Genomic DNA, 14254 nt, shown 5'->3' on the forward strand with positions numbered 1-14254 from the left:
AAAAGTAATATCAACCCCTATTTGCTTTATTGTTGCTTTGAATTCTTGACATTTTTCTTAGAGGCCGGACAAAATCAAGTGTTCACATTTAATCAAAAAAAAAATCCTAAAAATATAAAATAACAGTTTTATCCTTTTTTTTATACAAAATTTTATCCTTTAATATATAATAAAATAAAACATTTGTCATTGAAAATAAAAATAAAATAAAAAACAATAATAGTGAAGTAAAGTGGGAAGAATAATTAAGAACGCTATAATGATTTTATTGAAAACAAAAAATCAATAATTTCCTAGGTTTATATAAAGTAAACTTGGACTCTTGGACCACACTCGGAATGAAAAAATATTAATTCCAGCAAGCATATTTGATAACTTAAAAAAACATTTATAAACTAATTTGAATAGTTGAGTTAAGATAAATTAAGATTTATATTGAGTAAAAAATAATAGAACAATTTATCACCAAAAATATATATTTAAATATTTAATAGACCAATAATGCCAACAAACACATCTTTAATATTATGATATTATTACTTAGTTTTTGAAGAAGTCGAAAGTAGTATAACACCAACAACTAAAACGATATGGCAAATATTACAGTAAATGAAGCTTTCACTTATGTGAGGGAAAAACAAGACCCTGAACAAAACTAGACTTAACAATTCAAAAGAAAAAGGCATAGCATAAGTAAAAGATAGACGGATCCAAATAATCTGAAGAATGTGGTATAACAAGTCTATTAAACTGAAGAAACATCACCGATTTGGAACAATTTATCACTGCAATAGAATCCACACCCACACTGAGGACTCTCTCGAAAGTTATGCACTCCCAAATTTGCAGAAGCGATACCCATAGAGAACTCGAGAACATCACCATCAAGAACCACCTCAACGACGTTAAGCCACAAAAGAACAACCTTAACGGACACACCTTTCAACTTAGATAGCTTACCGTTAGAGATAACACCCGTGATAGTTGACTTGTACTTTAGGGTATACGACTTTATGGCAAAGCTGCATGTTCCTTCCAAATACGCAGCGAATTGACCCGTTTCTCTGTTGAGAGTGTAGCCTGTGATGCCCTTTGGGAGAATACCTGGTGGGAAGCCATATTGTTCGAGAATTTCGTATGCTGATAACGTTTCTTGTTGGGATAGAGCGTAGGTTAGGGATAGAGAGAGAAAAATGGAGAGGATTCTAATTGAAGACATCGTGAGACGTTTGTTTGAATGAAGCAAAATAGTACTTTGCCCTTGCCTCGTTCCAGTTTCAAAACATCACATACAATAGAGAAATGCTAATTTTCATGTTTTTTCTTATGATACTAACGTGAATTTTTATATGATATGGAAAGGTATGTTTATTCTTTTCTAACATGGGATTAGATCATTGAAGGACAGTAATGATTTCATTTCATATATAAATGCACGACGTGCTTATATCATTCTTTTAAAATATCAAAATAACAATTGAAGAGGAAATCATTCGAGGGAATCTGGCTGTTGCTTTGCACAACTATTAATATTCTAATTTCTAAGAATGCGAGGAACTCGCGTAGCACGTGAGAGTTGGATTTTTAATCACTTGTTTTTTCGATCTCTTTCGTTAGAGGGAGGCTCCCATTTTTCAGAAACAACGTTTTTCTTCTTCTTCTTCCGGAAACTACGTTTGTTAGTTACAACATGAAGAACATTTCACATTAAGAATCATTAAATTCCTTCATTATTTAAACCAAAGACGCGAAATAAAAGAGGCCAGTGTATTGTTAATTACTTAATTTCTTCCAATGAGCAAAGTGATGGATGGATTAAGCAAACCATGCTTTACATGCTTTAGTTGCCACCCTTATATAAGAATGACAGTACAAGCATTAGGATGGAAATGGTGAGTGTTTCTGATTGAAAAGGATTTGCTATCTCCAAGTATGTCCACAAGTTTATTCCGAATCAATAAAAAATATTTTATATTAATTAAAAAATTATATTTATGACTTTTTATATTTTTGGTTTATTTCAATTAGTTCGAAATAGGCTTAGAAACATATTTAGGTATAGCAAATCCTTTATCATTTTCTATTGAAAAGAAAAAACTAGTACAATTACCTGAAACGTGAGGGTCCTGTATATTACTCTGGATGTATGGGGAAGTCATTTGTTACTTTATTCTTATCCTAAGGGAAAAGGGAATAGTTTGTCCCAAAATAAATATTCACCAATTATATGTTATCATTTAATATAAAAATATTATTTTATATAATATGTGATCTCGGTCTTATTTCATGTAATAGTACTTTCAATTTAATTGATCAACTTTCCTTTAAAAAAATATTCCTATATAATTTCAAGCCCATTACTTTATGGGCCTAACTAAGTCCATCAACAGAAAGGAGAAGCCTAAAATAGATTTTGTTGATTAAAACTTGAACTGTTGAACTAACTATAATATATCCCTAAATTAAGTATTAACATACTGATTTTAGTAATAAGTCTTCTAAGCCACCCAAAGTTGAGGCAAAGCGCATTTCTCCCATTATTAACCGTTTAACCCTTCACTAGTGTTTCTATCCCCAGTGTTATAAAGTGTAAACATAAACATTGGTTTCATAAAATTAATACAACTCCAAAGGAAACAAAAACCAAAGTACCCAAAATGAAAACCATTACAAAATTCTTATTACTCTTAGCTATCTCCCTAATGCTATTGCATCAAACAAGTGCTCAAGAACTCAGAGGCAAGGAAGTTGTAGACAATATATGTCAACAAACACCAGACAAAGATCTATGCTTGCAGGTTCTTTCATCAGACCCAACAAGTGCATTTGGAAACTTACACGATCTTGCATTAATATCATTAAGAGTGGCTGCAGCAAATGCAACAGGAATACTAAGTGAGGTGAAGATGTTGATTGATGATGATAATTTGGACCCTGCAGTGCAACAGGGTTTGGCTGATTGCAAAGAGAATTTGTTGGATGCTGAAGGACAACTTGAAGATACTGTTGCAGCCATTTTGACCAATGCCAAACATGATGCTCAAATATGGCTGAAGGCAGCATTGGCTGCAATTGATACATGTGATGCTTCTATTCCTGGTAATGATGATATTCTCTCTGTAAAGAGTGTAGAGTTTCGAAAATTATGCAACATTGCTGTGGCCCTCAGCAAGGCTAGCTTGGCCAAAAATTAACTAAATTTTATATGTTGTTCTTTCAATTTCTGTTTGTAGTTATGTCAAGGTGTATTTTTTTTTCTGTTTTTATTTTTTATTTAGGTGATAAAAGATTTTATCATTGAGTTTAGTTGAATTGTTCAACCATGCATGCAGGCATGAATTGTATTAGTATACATGCGACAGTGCAAATGTGTCACAATCAGACCACAATTAATCTTTTTTATTTTTTATCAACAGAACAGAGTAAATATTTTAACATTTTTTAAAAGCTTTCTGGTACAAGTTGTTCAATCAAGCGAGTTTCATGTTCCTAGTAATAATAGCACGTGGCAACTCTGGAAATGTGTTTTCTTAATGTGAATTCAAGTTGTGTATTTCGGAGTAATTAAGGCAACACCCAAATACCCTATATGTTCTACTCTTCTCATCTTGGGCGAAATCATTAACCTTATATCACAAAAAGCAATGAGTAATGTATAATTCTCATGCTGTATTAATGGGAATCTAACTTCAGATACTGGGAACCAGTATTAATATCATTTAGACCAACCGATAATAATAGGAATTTAGACTAACAGATAACGTTTTGTTTTTTCCTTTGTTTTTACCATACGTGTCTCTCACTCAACATATAATTATTCACTCTACACTTAAAAATGTTTTTAATTCATAAAAATATAAAAAGAAAATTGATTTTAGTCATCAGATCATTTATTTTTTAGTCTCTACATTAGTTGATTATTTTGGCTTAATTTTAATCTGGCTTATCAACACAATAATTGGCCACATTACCAATTATTATTTATTATGACATGTTTTACATGCTACCCAACTGGACTAAAACTAAAATAAATTATTTTGACTAAAGACAAATTTTAATATATTTTTAATGAAAAACATATTTAAGCATTTACTTAATATGAGAAGGATAATGATACATGAACATATATTAGACGTGATGCATCAGGGCTCCAAAGTTCACACGAAATTGGTATTGGACTTCAATGTATGCCAAGGGACGATGTTTTAGTTATACAATGACTTTTTAAAATTTTGAAAGTCAATTTCCAACAAAATATTTTAATTTTTTCTTTACAAAAAATATTAATCTCATTTAGCCTTTTAAACTAAATGAGAAACTTCTGACTTGGTTCCTCTTGTCTGTTGAGGAACATGATTGCGTAAGTTACTAGCTGAAGGTTAAGGTGGCTAAGATATATTAGGAGCAAGATGTACAAGAAATTCGGTTTGCCAGAGAGTTTTAAATATTTAGGTGTATGATAAGTGTAGGTGTGTGTGAACATATGAAATTCCTGGTACAAATTGCCAAATATAATAGCTTTGTTCGTTACAAAACTTGGTCTTCGCACTACATTCTGTTGAAAGTTGAAACTATGGGTAGTGGTAACTTTCCATCTATTTATACCAGATCTGCATGCCTTGAACGTTCTCTCCTCTTTCCCTTTAACTTTTTAGTGTATACATGTACCTCAAAACTGTAGTATATATTGACCATTATGCATTGGCAGATCTAAGACCCAATAAAAAGAACAAGTTATATTGAATGATCTAAAATATATAAAATGATCTAAAATGTATCGAAATATGATAAATAAATAGTACCAGTAAAATCTCAAATAACTGATGCAAATAATATTAATTATTGTACACATTTTTGTTTTAAAATGAATAAAACAAATCAAACACCCCTTTGATTTTCTTTTATCTTGTTTAATTTCAGATGTTTATATTCCATCTTTCAAAGTTTTACGAAGCTCACAAGGTAGCATTTCATATAAAAAAATGTATGTTAACAAATAGTCACGTGTATAAATGTGGAAATGTATTAAACACTTTTGAGTAAAAAATAACATCTCTTGTCCAAACATCACCTAAGTAATCCATTGATGTTAAATTGGTACACTATTTCGTTTGCTTTAATGCATGAGATGGACACTGTCGTTGAAAAAAGCCAAGCAGTAGAATACGTAAATGAATACAAGAATCTTGGGCACGCACTATCATGTCTTATTCTCTTCTTCTTCGAAAAAAATCTTAAAAAGAATAAGATGAAAAGGTCAAAAACTAAGAATGTTCTTCCCCTATGCAAGTGGTAAAAGCTAGTAAGATATACTATTAACCTAATGAATATCCAATTAAGTCAACATCAGTAGTTTCATACAGCTGACATTCACTTACTAAAAAAACATAAAACAAGATCTCAATTAATAATTTTAATACATAATCTTTGCTTTATATATCACATCAATTAATTCAAAGAATTTATACTTTTAACATTACACCATTGCTTACACGGCACCAAGCTACCGCCACAATATTTTATGAATACAAAAAGCAAAATATATATATATATATATAGTATCACATAATTAAGAAATTAACACTTTAGAAAGAACAAAGTGAATATGTCAATGTTTCCATCCATCTATCTATACCAAGTTACTGGTGTAAGTGACTCCAGTCTGGGGCAGCCAATCATCTCCAAGCAAAAAATTAGTAACAGTGAAATTAACAGCATCAGTGGCATTAATCACATGGTACCCTGGCCATGTAACCCTGTTATCAGTACTAGACCCTGGTCCACTATTGTTATATTCTGCATAATATAATGTGCTCAAAGCAAAATCACCATCCCATTTATTCCATCCAGTAACATCAACCACATTGTCTATGAAACTTTGCATATAAACTGTTCTTGAATACTCTTTCCAAGGCCTTCCAAGATATGTTTTAACCGAACCAATGTTCACAGCTAAATCATCAGCTGCTTTTATGGTGCAGTTATGAATTGAAGTGCCAGTGTTTTGGTTTGGATCAGTTCTTCCTTGTGCAGTGATAGCATTGAATTGTCCACTCATTGGAAGGCGTGGGTATAGGTTGCAGTTTTGGAACACAACTGCAGCATTTCCAAATATGAAATCTACGGTTCCGTATATGTCACATTCCCTGTAGAATTGTCTTAGGGAATGTGTGTATAATGTGTCTTGGTAACCCTCAAAGCTGCAGCTATAAAATGTAGACAAATCTGCTCCATTTCTGAGTGCTACTGCTTGGTGTTTCACTGCTCCGGCAGTGTTACGAACGGTAAAGTTTACGCCCACGAATCCTTGCCCAACCACAACTGCAATTTGAAACAATCAACGTGATTAGAGATCAATGATTATATGAATAATGATATTCTTATAGTAGATACTTATTTCTTATAGTAGTGTTGACAAAACCATTTTCACAACTATTTTTTAATCATTGATCAAAATGTTTTGTTTAAAGAATAATAATAAGTACATGATGAATAAGTAGGATAAAAACGTGCAAGATGATGTAATGAAAATAATGGTAACATGCATGGTAAAAGTCACTACATATATTATTTATGATTGTAATAAAAATAATGGGAACATGGTAAAAGTCACTGCATGCAAATAAAAAAGATGATATATTTTTCTATATATTCATGACAAAAGTGACATATATATCATGCCATTTTTCTTATATGTAGAAAAATCTGTAAATTATTTTTATAAACTTTGTAGGTGGATATCATTTATCAACCAAATATAATTATTAGACATGTTTGGAAATATATATTAGAGCAGCCATTACATATTATTTATTTATTATTACCGAATGATGCTGAGTTGAAAGTTGTCCATCCATCAATAACACTACGATTGCCTGTTATGATTGTTTGGTTGATACCATCTCCAACCATCATCAAATAAGTCTTCTTCTTATCAATAGAAACATTCTCATCATAAACACCAGCGGTTACATAGATCAAGAAGTATCCATCTGTAGACAAAGACTTATTTGGTGCAGCAGCGATAGCATCACTGATTGTAGTGAAGTTTCCACTTCCATCTTGACTTACAACCACTATGTCTGACACCATAACATCTTCATCCACCGTGGCCTGAAGAAGTTTCCTATTGCTCACTGACTCGTATATTGCACGGGTTCTACTTGACATCTTAAGTGGTAAACGCCCATTTTGAAATCCAAGTTGTTTCCTTGTTGGATGAAAAGTAGAGGGTTTGTTTTTGTGGCTAGGAACCCACCCTTTTGTAAAAAGAGCAAGAGAGACACTGAAGAGCTTTGTGTCATTAGAAATTGGACTAGAGAGTCCATTTTTCACGCTCCATGCTGAAGAAGTGGATTGAAGACCATCTGAGCATGTTTGTTGATTTGTTAGAATGGCACTAAGCAATGTTTGAATATCATCAGCTTGAGAACTTTGAAGAAACCTAGTTGTTTTGTTAACAGTTTGGAATGAACTTGAAAGAAAATCAAGGTTAAGCTCAGCAAGAGTTTTACAATCTTGGAGTGCACGAATTGCAGGGGTTGAAAGAGTTGAGCTTTTATGGAGATATTTGTTAACCAAGTCCAAGAATTTAGTGGCTTGTGATAAGGATTTTTTAACCGAGAAACGGCCATAATCATAAACATTGCCATTTTGAGTAGGGAGCACTGATTTGCAATAAGATGGGTCAGGGGTATATTTGCATACGGTTCCAGTAGAGACCGTAGTGGTGGGAGGGGTATCCCCTAAAACTAGGGTAACAAATAAGGGTAGAAGGAGAATGAGAATGGTTGACATTGTTGTCATTGGGATTTGATATTGCTAAAGAGTTAATTGATTATTTGCAAGAGTTGAATGTTTTGGAAATTGGGTTCAATGAGTTTCTATTTATAGGGGAGGAAGTGCATATTTTTCAATGAGATCCGTAATGTATTTACGTGTTTACACTATACATATATGACTTAGGAGAATACACGTTAGCTGTAGGTGGAAAACATAGACTAGTATTGTAATGTAAGTTGGGTAAATTATTAGGAGTATAGTTTATTGTATTAAGGTTGAGCTTATGAAGTCAACAAATTTATGCAATTTTCAGATTGGTGCGCGATGATTTTGAAGCTTCGCACAAATCCAATGGTTGAAGGTTGCTTTATTGGACTGGGTCAATGTCAATGTATCATCTAATGGTATACATGTGCCTGCTTTATTTTTTTGCTTATCATGATATCCAATATCCATGCTTTATGAATTTTATAAAATTTAAAGTGTACACAGCATATGGTTTATTATTTCTTCATATTTTTTTTTAAATTCAATAATAATAACATACAGTGTTATTAACACTATATCGGTTATCAAATCAGTTAGGGTATTGGTATAATGATATAATGGTCAACCGCTGATTCACTAATTAAACTGCATACTGGCAAAATTAGATATAAAAATATAATATATTATTATTAATGTTGAAAAACTAATAAAAAAATAATATTTTCTTCAATTCCATTAAAAAATTAATTTTAAATAAAAATTGGCTGGTAGGACTGGTACTGTTCAACTGAAAATTGATCGGTATAACCAGTTTTGACCAATTTTAACTGATATGATTGCATCACCAGTATATTACTGTACCGTATCATTATTGAGACCAGTTCACCAGTTGAATCCGTCGGCACAAACCGGTTTTATAACACTAATAAAATAGGAATGATAAATGATTTAGTAATAATTTATAAAATTCATACAAAATCATTTTTTTGTTATAGAATTTGATACAATTAGATTTCTTAATAGAATCTGAACATTAATTTAAACTATCATTTAATTCCGTGCATATTGGTTGGGTATATTCCTGTGTGATCAATGAAAGAAATTTATTCTTTACTAAAAAATGTAAAAAAATATTATTAACAATACTAAAAAATGAAAGAAATTTGTAGTATCATATCATTAATAAAAATAAACTTTTTGAAGAAATTATTATCTATTTTCATTTAAAAAACACTTACTAATTGACTATTGTTATTCATAAATCATTTATTAATGTGGATATAAAAATTAGCTATATAATAAAGATGGTGTCATTTTCTTTCCCTGCAAATATAAGCACCGATATTTTATACATGATAAAATAACAACCGTTAATCATTGACAAAAATAGTGTCTTTTACAGTCAAACTTAAAATGATACTGTTAATTCATAAAACCGTTTATTTTTTATTTGTTAACTGATATTTATGTATCATCCATTAATTTATTTATAACGTTTATCATTCATAATTTGATGGAAAAAGCATTAAAAATTGATGAAAAATGTGACTTTGGCATGCTGTACGTTTTACTCTTTATGCGTAACTTATAATGTTAAATTCAATATAAACTGAAAAAAAGAATAAAATTAAAATTGGACTTACAACACTCTAATTCAATTAAAAATGGTTTAAGAAATTAATTCCATCAAATAATCAATGAGGATTTAGATGAACCTTAAGTTGAGTATATCAATTCTTAGGGAATATCAGGGCTCCTCAATGGACTAGTAATTCTAGATTTCAAGATAATTATTAGTTTGAAAATTTATGGTTAATTATAGAAAAAATTGTAAATTAATCACCTAGGAAATATATTGATAATTAGTATAACAGGGCTTTGCACTCATTAATTTATATAAATTATTTGAATATTAATGTGAGAACATTAATCATGCAAATTACCATGTCCATATTCAAGGATTTAAAGTACAATCATTGAGAAGAAAATATAACATATTGGACTTGGAGATCTAGATTTTAGGATAATTAGTTTAAAATATTTCATATTTTGTCTCATTTTAGATACTTTGTCTTCGTTAGACTATGATCTATCGCCTGGGGAATTTGAAAATAACCATTACCAAATATGCACGCTGTTGTCAGAATTCTTGCATCCCTAAATACTGAATGAAGATCAATTGTTCTAAGATCTGGTATCATATTGTATATTAATCTTATTAAAAAGTGTCAATTTGTTAAGAAAAAATCATAAAATAAAATAAAAAATTATTACTTGTAATGTGATTAGCTTAGACATAGAGATATGAATTTTTTAGGACATGTGATCTTTGTTTTTAAAAACTTACATATACCGTTTGATCTAAATGTATTTCAAATTCATGTGAGATTTAAATGTTTTGAAACAATCTACATTGATTTAGTTTATAAGGTAGACCGTAATTAGGTTCACCAGATGTTATGTGAAAGAATGCGCTGATAAAAAGGAAAAAATAATCTGAAGGTTCATTATGTCAGAAGGAAAAGAAAACGTTTGGTAAAGATTTAACTTTTGGTAGCAATGCATTTGGAATTATGCAGTATAGTCAATGATACCTAACTTTAATATATATCTTTATTTAATAATGAAATTAGGCAACTGTGAATTGAATATAATCTAGGACTGCATTCTTCATTTAAACAAAAAAGACGGCACGTTTGAGCAATCGTTAGAGAAGAAAGTTATAATTAAGGCTAATTATATTAACCCCAGATCATTGACCAGTATGTGTTGGGTCAAGAAACTCTCAGTATAAAAGAGAAAAGGTGTATAAATAACAAAAGAAAAAATAATTTGATGTAACATTTTTGTCTTTTAAATATAACTTAATGACATTTTTAACTTTAAATATAAAACGAAAATATATAATAGCATGAAAAATGATTGTTTTTTTATATATGCTTTGTCGTGTACCAATATATGAATGTTGCGGACGTTATCCACTAATAAAAATTACAGGGAGTCATCGATAAATGTAATGGTGTGATTATACCAATACTAATTAGAGGCGTGCTTGAACGATAATAATAATAATATAATGGATGACCTTCTACTAAAAAAAGTCAACAATGTTATCAAGGAAAATACTTACAAGAAGAAGAAAAATTGATATCGTTGCCCTTAATAATTTTTCGTTCCAGTGCACTGGCGGTGTTCTTAAACCCTAATGACATTGCAGATTTCGTTCACAATAAAGTCTTTTCACTTTTCTATACATGCATAAATTGAACTCAGGTTCAAATGTTTTAAAAAAATGTAGCTATCAATTATGTCGAGACTGTTCCTCCCCAGATAAATTTGGGCCATTCTAGATTACTCCGGCGTTAACAACGAGTTGAACATTTCCGTTCACCCACTAAGGACGGACTAAGTTCTCTGAAGACATTATTAATGTATCTCTGACTTGTTATTGATGCTCATTTGGCTTGTCATTAATACACATCTGACTTGTCATTAATGCCCCACTAATTTGTCATTAATGTGCTCCTGACATTCTACTTGCTACGCCGCCTGTAAATTCTCATCTACCTCCGACAGATCGACAATAACTGGTGTGCAAGTTGAATAAAGACAACTTGACTATCTATGCCTACCAGACATTGGCCAATAATCGAATGTAATGTCAACCCCTTCAAACTACTATAAATATGAGATTCCCACACAAGAAGTATAAATTAATTCTCATTATCTCATTTATTACTTACATTCATTGCTCTTGCTCTAACTTTTATCTTATTCACTCTCATTCTTTCTCTAGAAACTACATGCTGACTTGACTGTCGGGGAACCTTCTCAGGTATCTTCCCCGACGAGTTCAGACGGCATTCCGACCAAAACTCCTGATTACCTCTATTCATTTGGACACTTGATGTTAACCATATCCAATCAACACTAAAGAACAAATAAATATATATAATATATCTAAGTATTATTATCTAGAAGTTAGAAGAGGGAACAATTGAATTCTTGAGTTTTGGTGAAGATGACAGCATTGTAATATCACAATTTTTGTTTTTTATTAGTGAAAATAATGGTAGAAATAATTCCTACCATTTCCAATAAGATTGAGACTCTATCTAATACTCGACTTAGATTTTGATATATAACATAAAAAAATTTTATGGGTGCAAATCTTTTTTGAATTTAGATTATTTATATTTTTTCTCTCACATTCTAACATGGGAGAGATAACATAACTTTCCAAGAGTAGACCATTTTGGTATCTTTTATTTTTTTTAAATATTGTATTTTGGTTTTGTACGAATAATATTGCAGCATGGCGTTGGTGTCACTGAACGTAGAAAATGTGAAGCAATGATGTACTTGACAATTAACACTTTAATATATTGATTCTTAAAGAGAAGATTGGTTATAAGGATCGGGCAATAGTAAGCTTGTATTTTCAACCCTTCATGGCATTATTCATTAAAAAAAAGATATTGCTTTCTTTAAAGACTATGATTCATCACATGTAATAAAGATATCAAACAAAGAGTGGTTACTAACATTTTATAAGCCCATAGGAATATAATTTATAAAAAAATATAACCCTAGGACGTTTATATAACTAAATAAAATTAAAGCTTCAAACTAAATAGTAAGACACCAATAATGTGTTAACCCTGCTAGATTTATAGGATGACTAAAAAGTAAAGTGTTTGATTCATAGGAGCGACATTAATTGGAAAAGACATGCACAAACCTCAAAAGAAATTAATTACCAATGAGTGGATTCCTTGGTAGTACAAAAAATAGATAGTAAAACCCAGATAAAGAGAATAATTATTATTTTATAAAAGTAATTTAAGTAAATAATAATTTACAATAAATTTATTAGGACCCGAGCAATCTTTTTTTAATCAGCATATGTTAGTATACCAGTATTTGTTATGGGTAAAACTGGAATCATCAACCTCCTTCATTTCAACCTTTCAACCTATCACCCTAAGTCTCTAATCATTGAACCATATTATAATTTATTTTTAATTTTTTTTAATTTATTATATGTGAGACTCAAACTCATAACCTTCTTTACTTCATTCCTTAAACTTTCATCAAAACCATTAGACCACTCCAAAGATATAAAAAATCTAATAATAGAGAACTTTATATTTTCTAATATTTGATTAAGGTGTGACATATGACATAAATTTTTTTTGTACATCTATCACATAATCCAATATTTGAGTGTCTAATATTAGAAATAATTTCGGCTCAACAATTAAAAACACAGTCTATCTTAAAAAAACAATAAAAAATAAACACGTGGTTGTTCCTTGAAGATAAATTTTGTATAAGACCTATAGAGGTCAAATTTATTTAATTGGTAAAAAAATTAGAAATGGCATTAATTATGGAGCCTGTCTACCTCTGACCTGAGTCCTGAGTAGTTTAAACGCGTAATTGATTTAAAGTTGTAAAATATTGACGGTGAGTGACCCTACTTACTTACCCTCACAGTTGAAGTTGTAGAGCTTTGCAGTGTCTGCCAAAATTTGAAAGCTGGATTCTATTACAATGTAAGGCACAAGGCATAACAGTCAACACTTGACTTGACTTAAGAGGAATAGACACTCCCATCCCCAGGTTTAGCCTTTGCAATGTAACGCGGAAACTCATGTGCCGGTGCTACAAAATTCATCAAGTTGGTACTCGAGAATCGGATTATGAATGTCTCTATGTCCCTATTCAATAGTATTTTATAAATAATATAAAATATTAATTCTATTATTATTTTTTAATTAAATGATGGATTTTGATTAGTTTAGAATACTAATAAAGACATTAATGGAAAAAAGGAAATCTTCCTCCTCAAGAATCTGTCCATTTAAATTCTGGTAGGTGACATCTAAAAAGAATTAAAAGTTTTTGATCTTTAACTTTTTGAATTAAATAATTTAAAAGTTTAAAAGTTCATTTTTAATATCACATTTGAATATCGGAGAAGATCTCAATATAATACACATATTCGGTTCTCTTCCTCCAAGCTTGCATTTATTTGTTTACCGTTTTGTTTAATATAAATCTTCTATAATTACTATTAATATTTATTATTTTTTCTTTGATACCAATGAGAAAGAACTATGACGTTAAAAGAGCATAATACAAATTAGTGAATATAACATTTTTTTTATTTACACTTGTTTCAAAAAATAAAGTGAGAGAAAGTGTATTGAGAGTTATATTTTCTGTTTTATAATTTAAATTTGAAAAAAAGAATTAGTATAATATCAGTTATTCAGTTTGATAAAATCATGCAAATAATGTTGATATTTGTAGTTATAGATTATACATTTGGCATATAATCTTATCATCTTTAAAAATAAAAAATAGGACATTAATTGTTTCTCTTCTCATTTTTCTCAAAGTAATATATATGAGTTTAAGATATATAATGTAAATATATAAATAAAATTATTCGAATAAATATAAATTTACATATGTT

The 14254-nt window shown here is 30.2% G+C and overlaps 3 protein-coding genes across 3 annotated transcripts; 1 reads left to right on the plus strand and 2 right to left on the minus strand.

Annotated features, from left to right (window-relative positions):
* LOC109336571 (uncharacterized protein At5g01610-like) lies at positions 746-1219 on the minus strand. The gene has a single exon (XM_019573248.1). It carries the CDS (start codon positions 1217-1219, stop codon positions 746-748), a length of 474 nt encoding a protein of 157 aa, XP_019428793.1.
* On the plus strand, positions 2629-3384 carry LOC109336569 (pectinesterase inhibitor-like). The gene has a single exon (XM_019573246.1). The coding sequence runs from the start codon at positions 2658-2660 to the stop codon at positions 3192-3194; it is 537 nt and encodes a 178-aa protein (XP_019428791.1). The 5' UTR covers positions 2629-2657; the 3' UTR covers positions 3195-3384.
* On the minus strand, positions 5593-7868 carry LOC109335009 (probable pectinesterase/pectinesterase inhibitor 41). The gene is made up of 2 exons (XM_019571039.1): positions 6825-7868; positions 5593-6321 (listed from the first exon to the last, which is right to left on the minus strand). The coding sequence occupies exons 1-2, from the start codon at positions 7804-7806 to the stop codon at positions 5630-5632; spliced, it is 1674 nt and encodes a 557-aa protein (XP_019426584.1). The 5' UTR covers positions 7807-7868; the 3' UTR covers positions 5593-5629.

The sequence above is a fragment of the Lupinus angustifolius genome, chromosome LG20 (assembly GCF_001865875.1).
Source record: "Lupinus angustifolius cultivar Tanjil chromosome LG20, LupAngTanjil_v1.0, whole genome shotgun sequence".
NCBI lineage: Eukaryota > Viridiplantae > Streptophyta > Magnoliopsida > Fabales > Fabaceae > Lupinus > Lupinus angustifolius.

Bases quoted from the DNA above. Each gene is read 5' to 3' on its own strand.
- LOC109335009 (XM_019571039.1), bottom strand. From the start codon at position 7,806: ATGACAACAATGTCAACCATTCTCATTCTCCTTCTACCCTTATTTGTT. The intron at 6,322-6,824 runs GTAATAATAAAT...TTCAAATTGCAG, and splicing joins TTTCAACTCAGCATCATTCG to TTGTGGTTGGGCAAGGATTC.
- LOC109336569 (XM_019573246.1), top strand. From the start codon at position 2,658: ATGAAAACCATTACAAAATTCTTATTACTCTTAGCTATCTCCCTAATG.
- LOC109336571 (XM_019573248.1), bottom strand. From the start codon at position 1,219: ATGTCTTCAATTAGAATCCTCTCCATTTTTCTCTCTCTATCCCTAACC.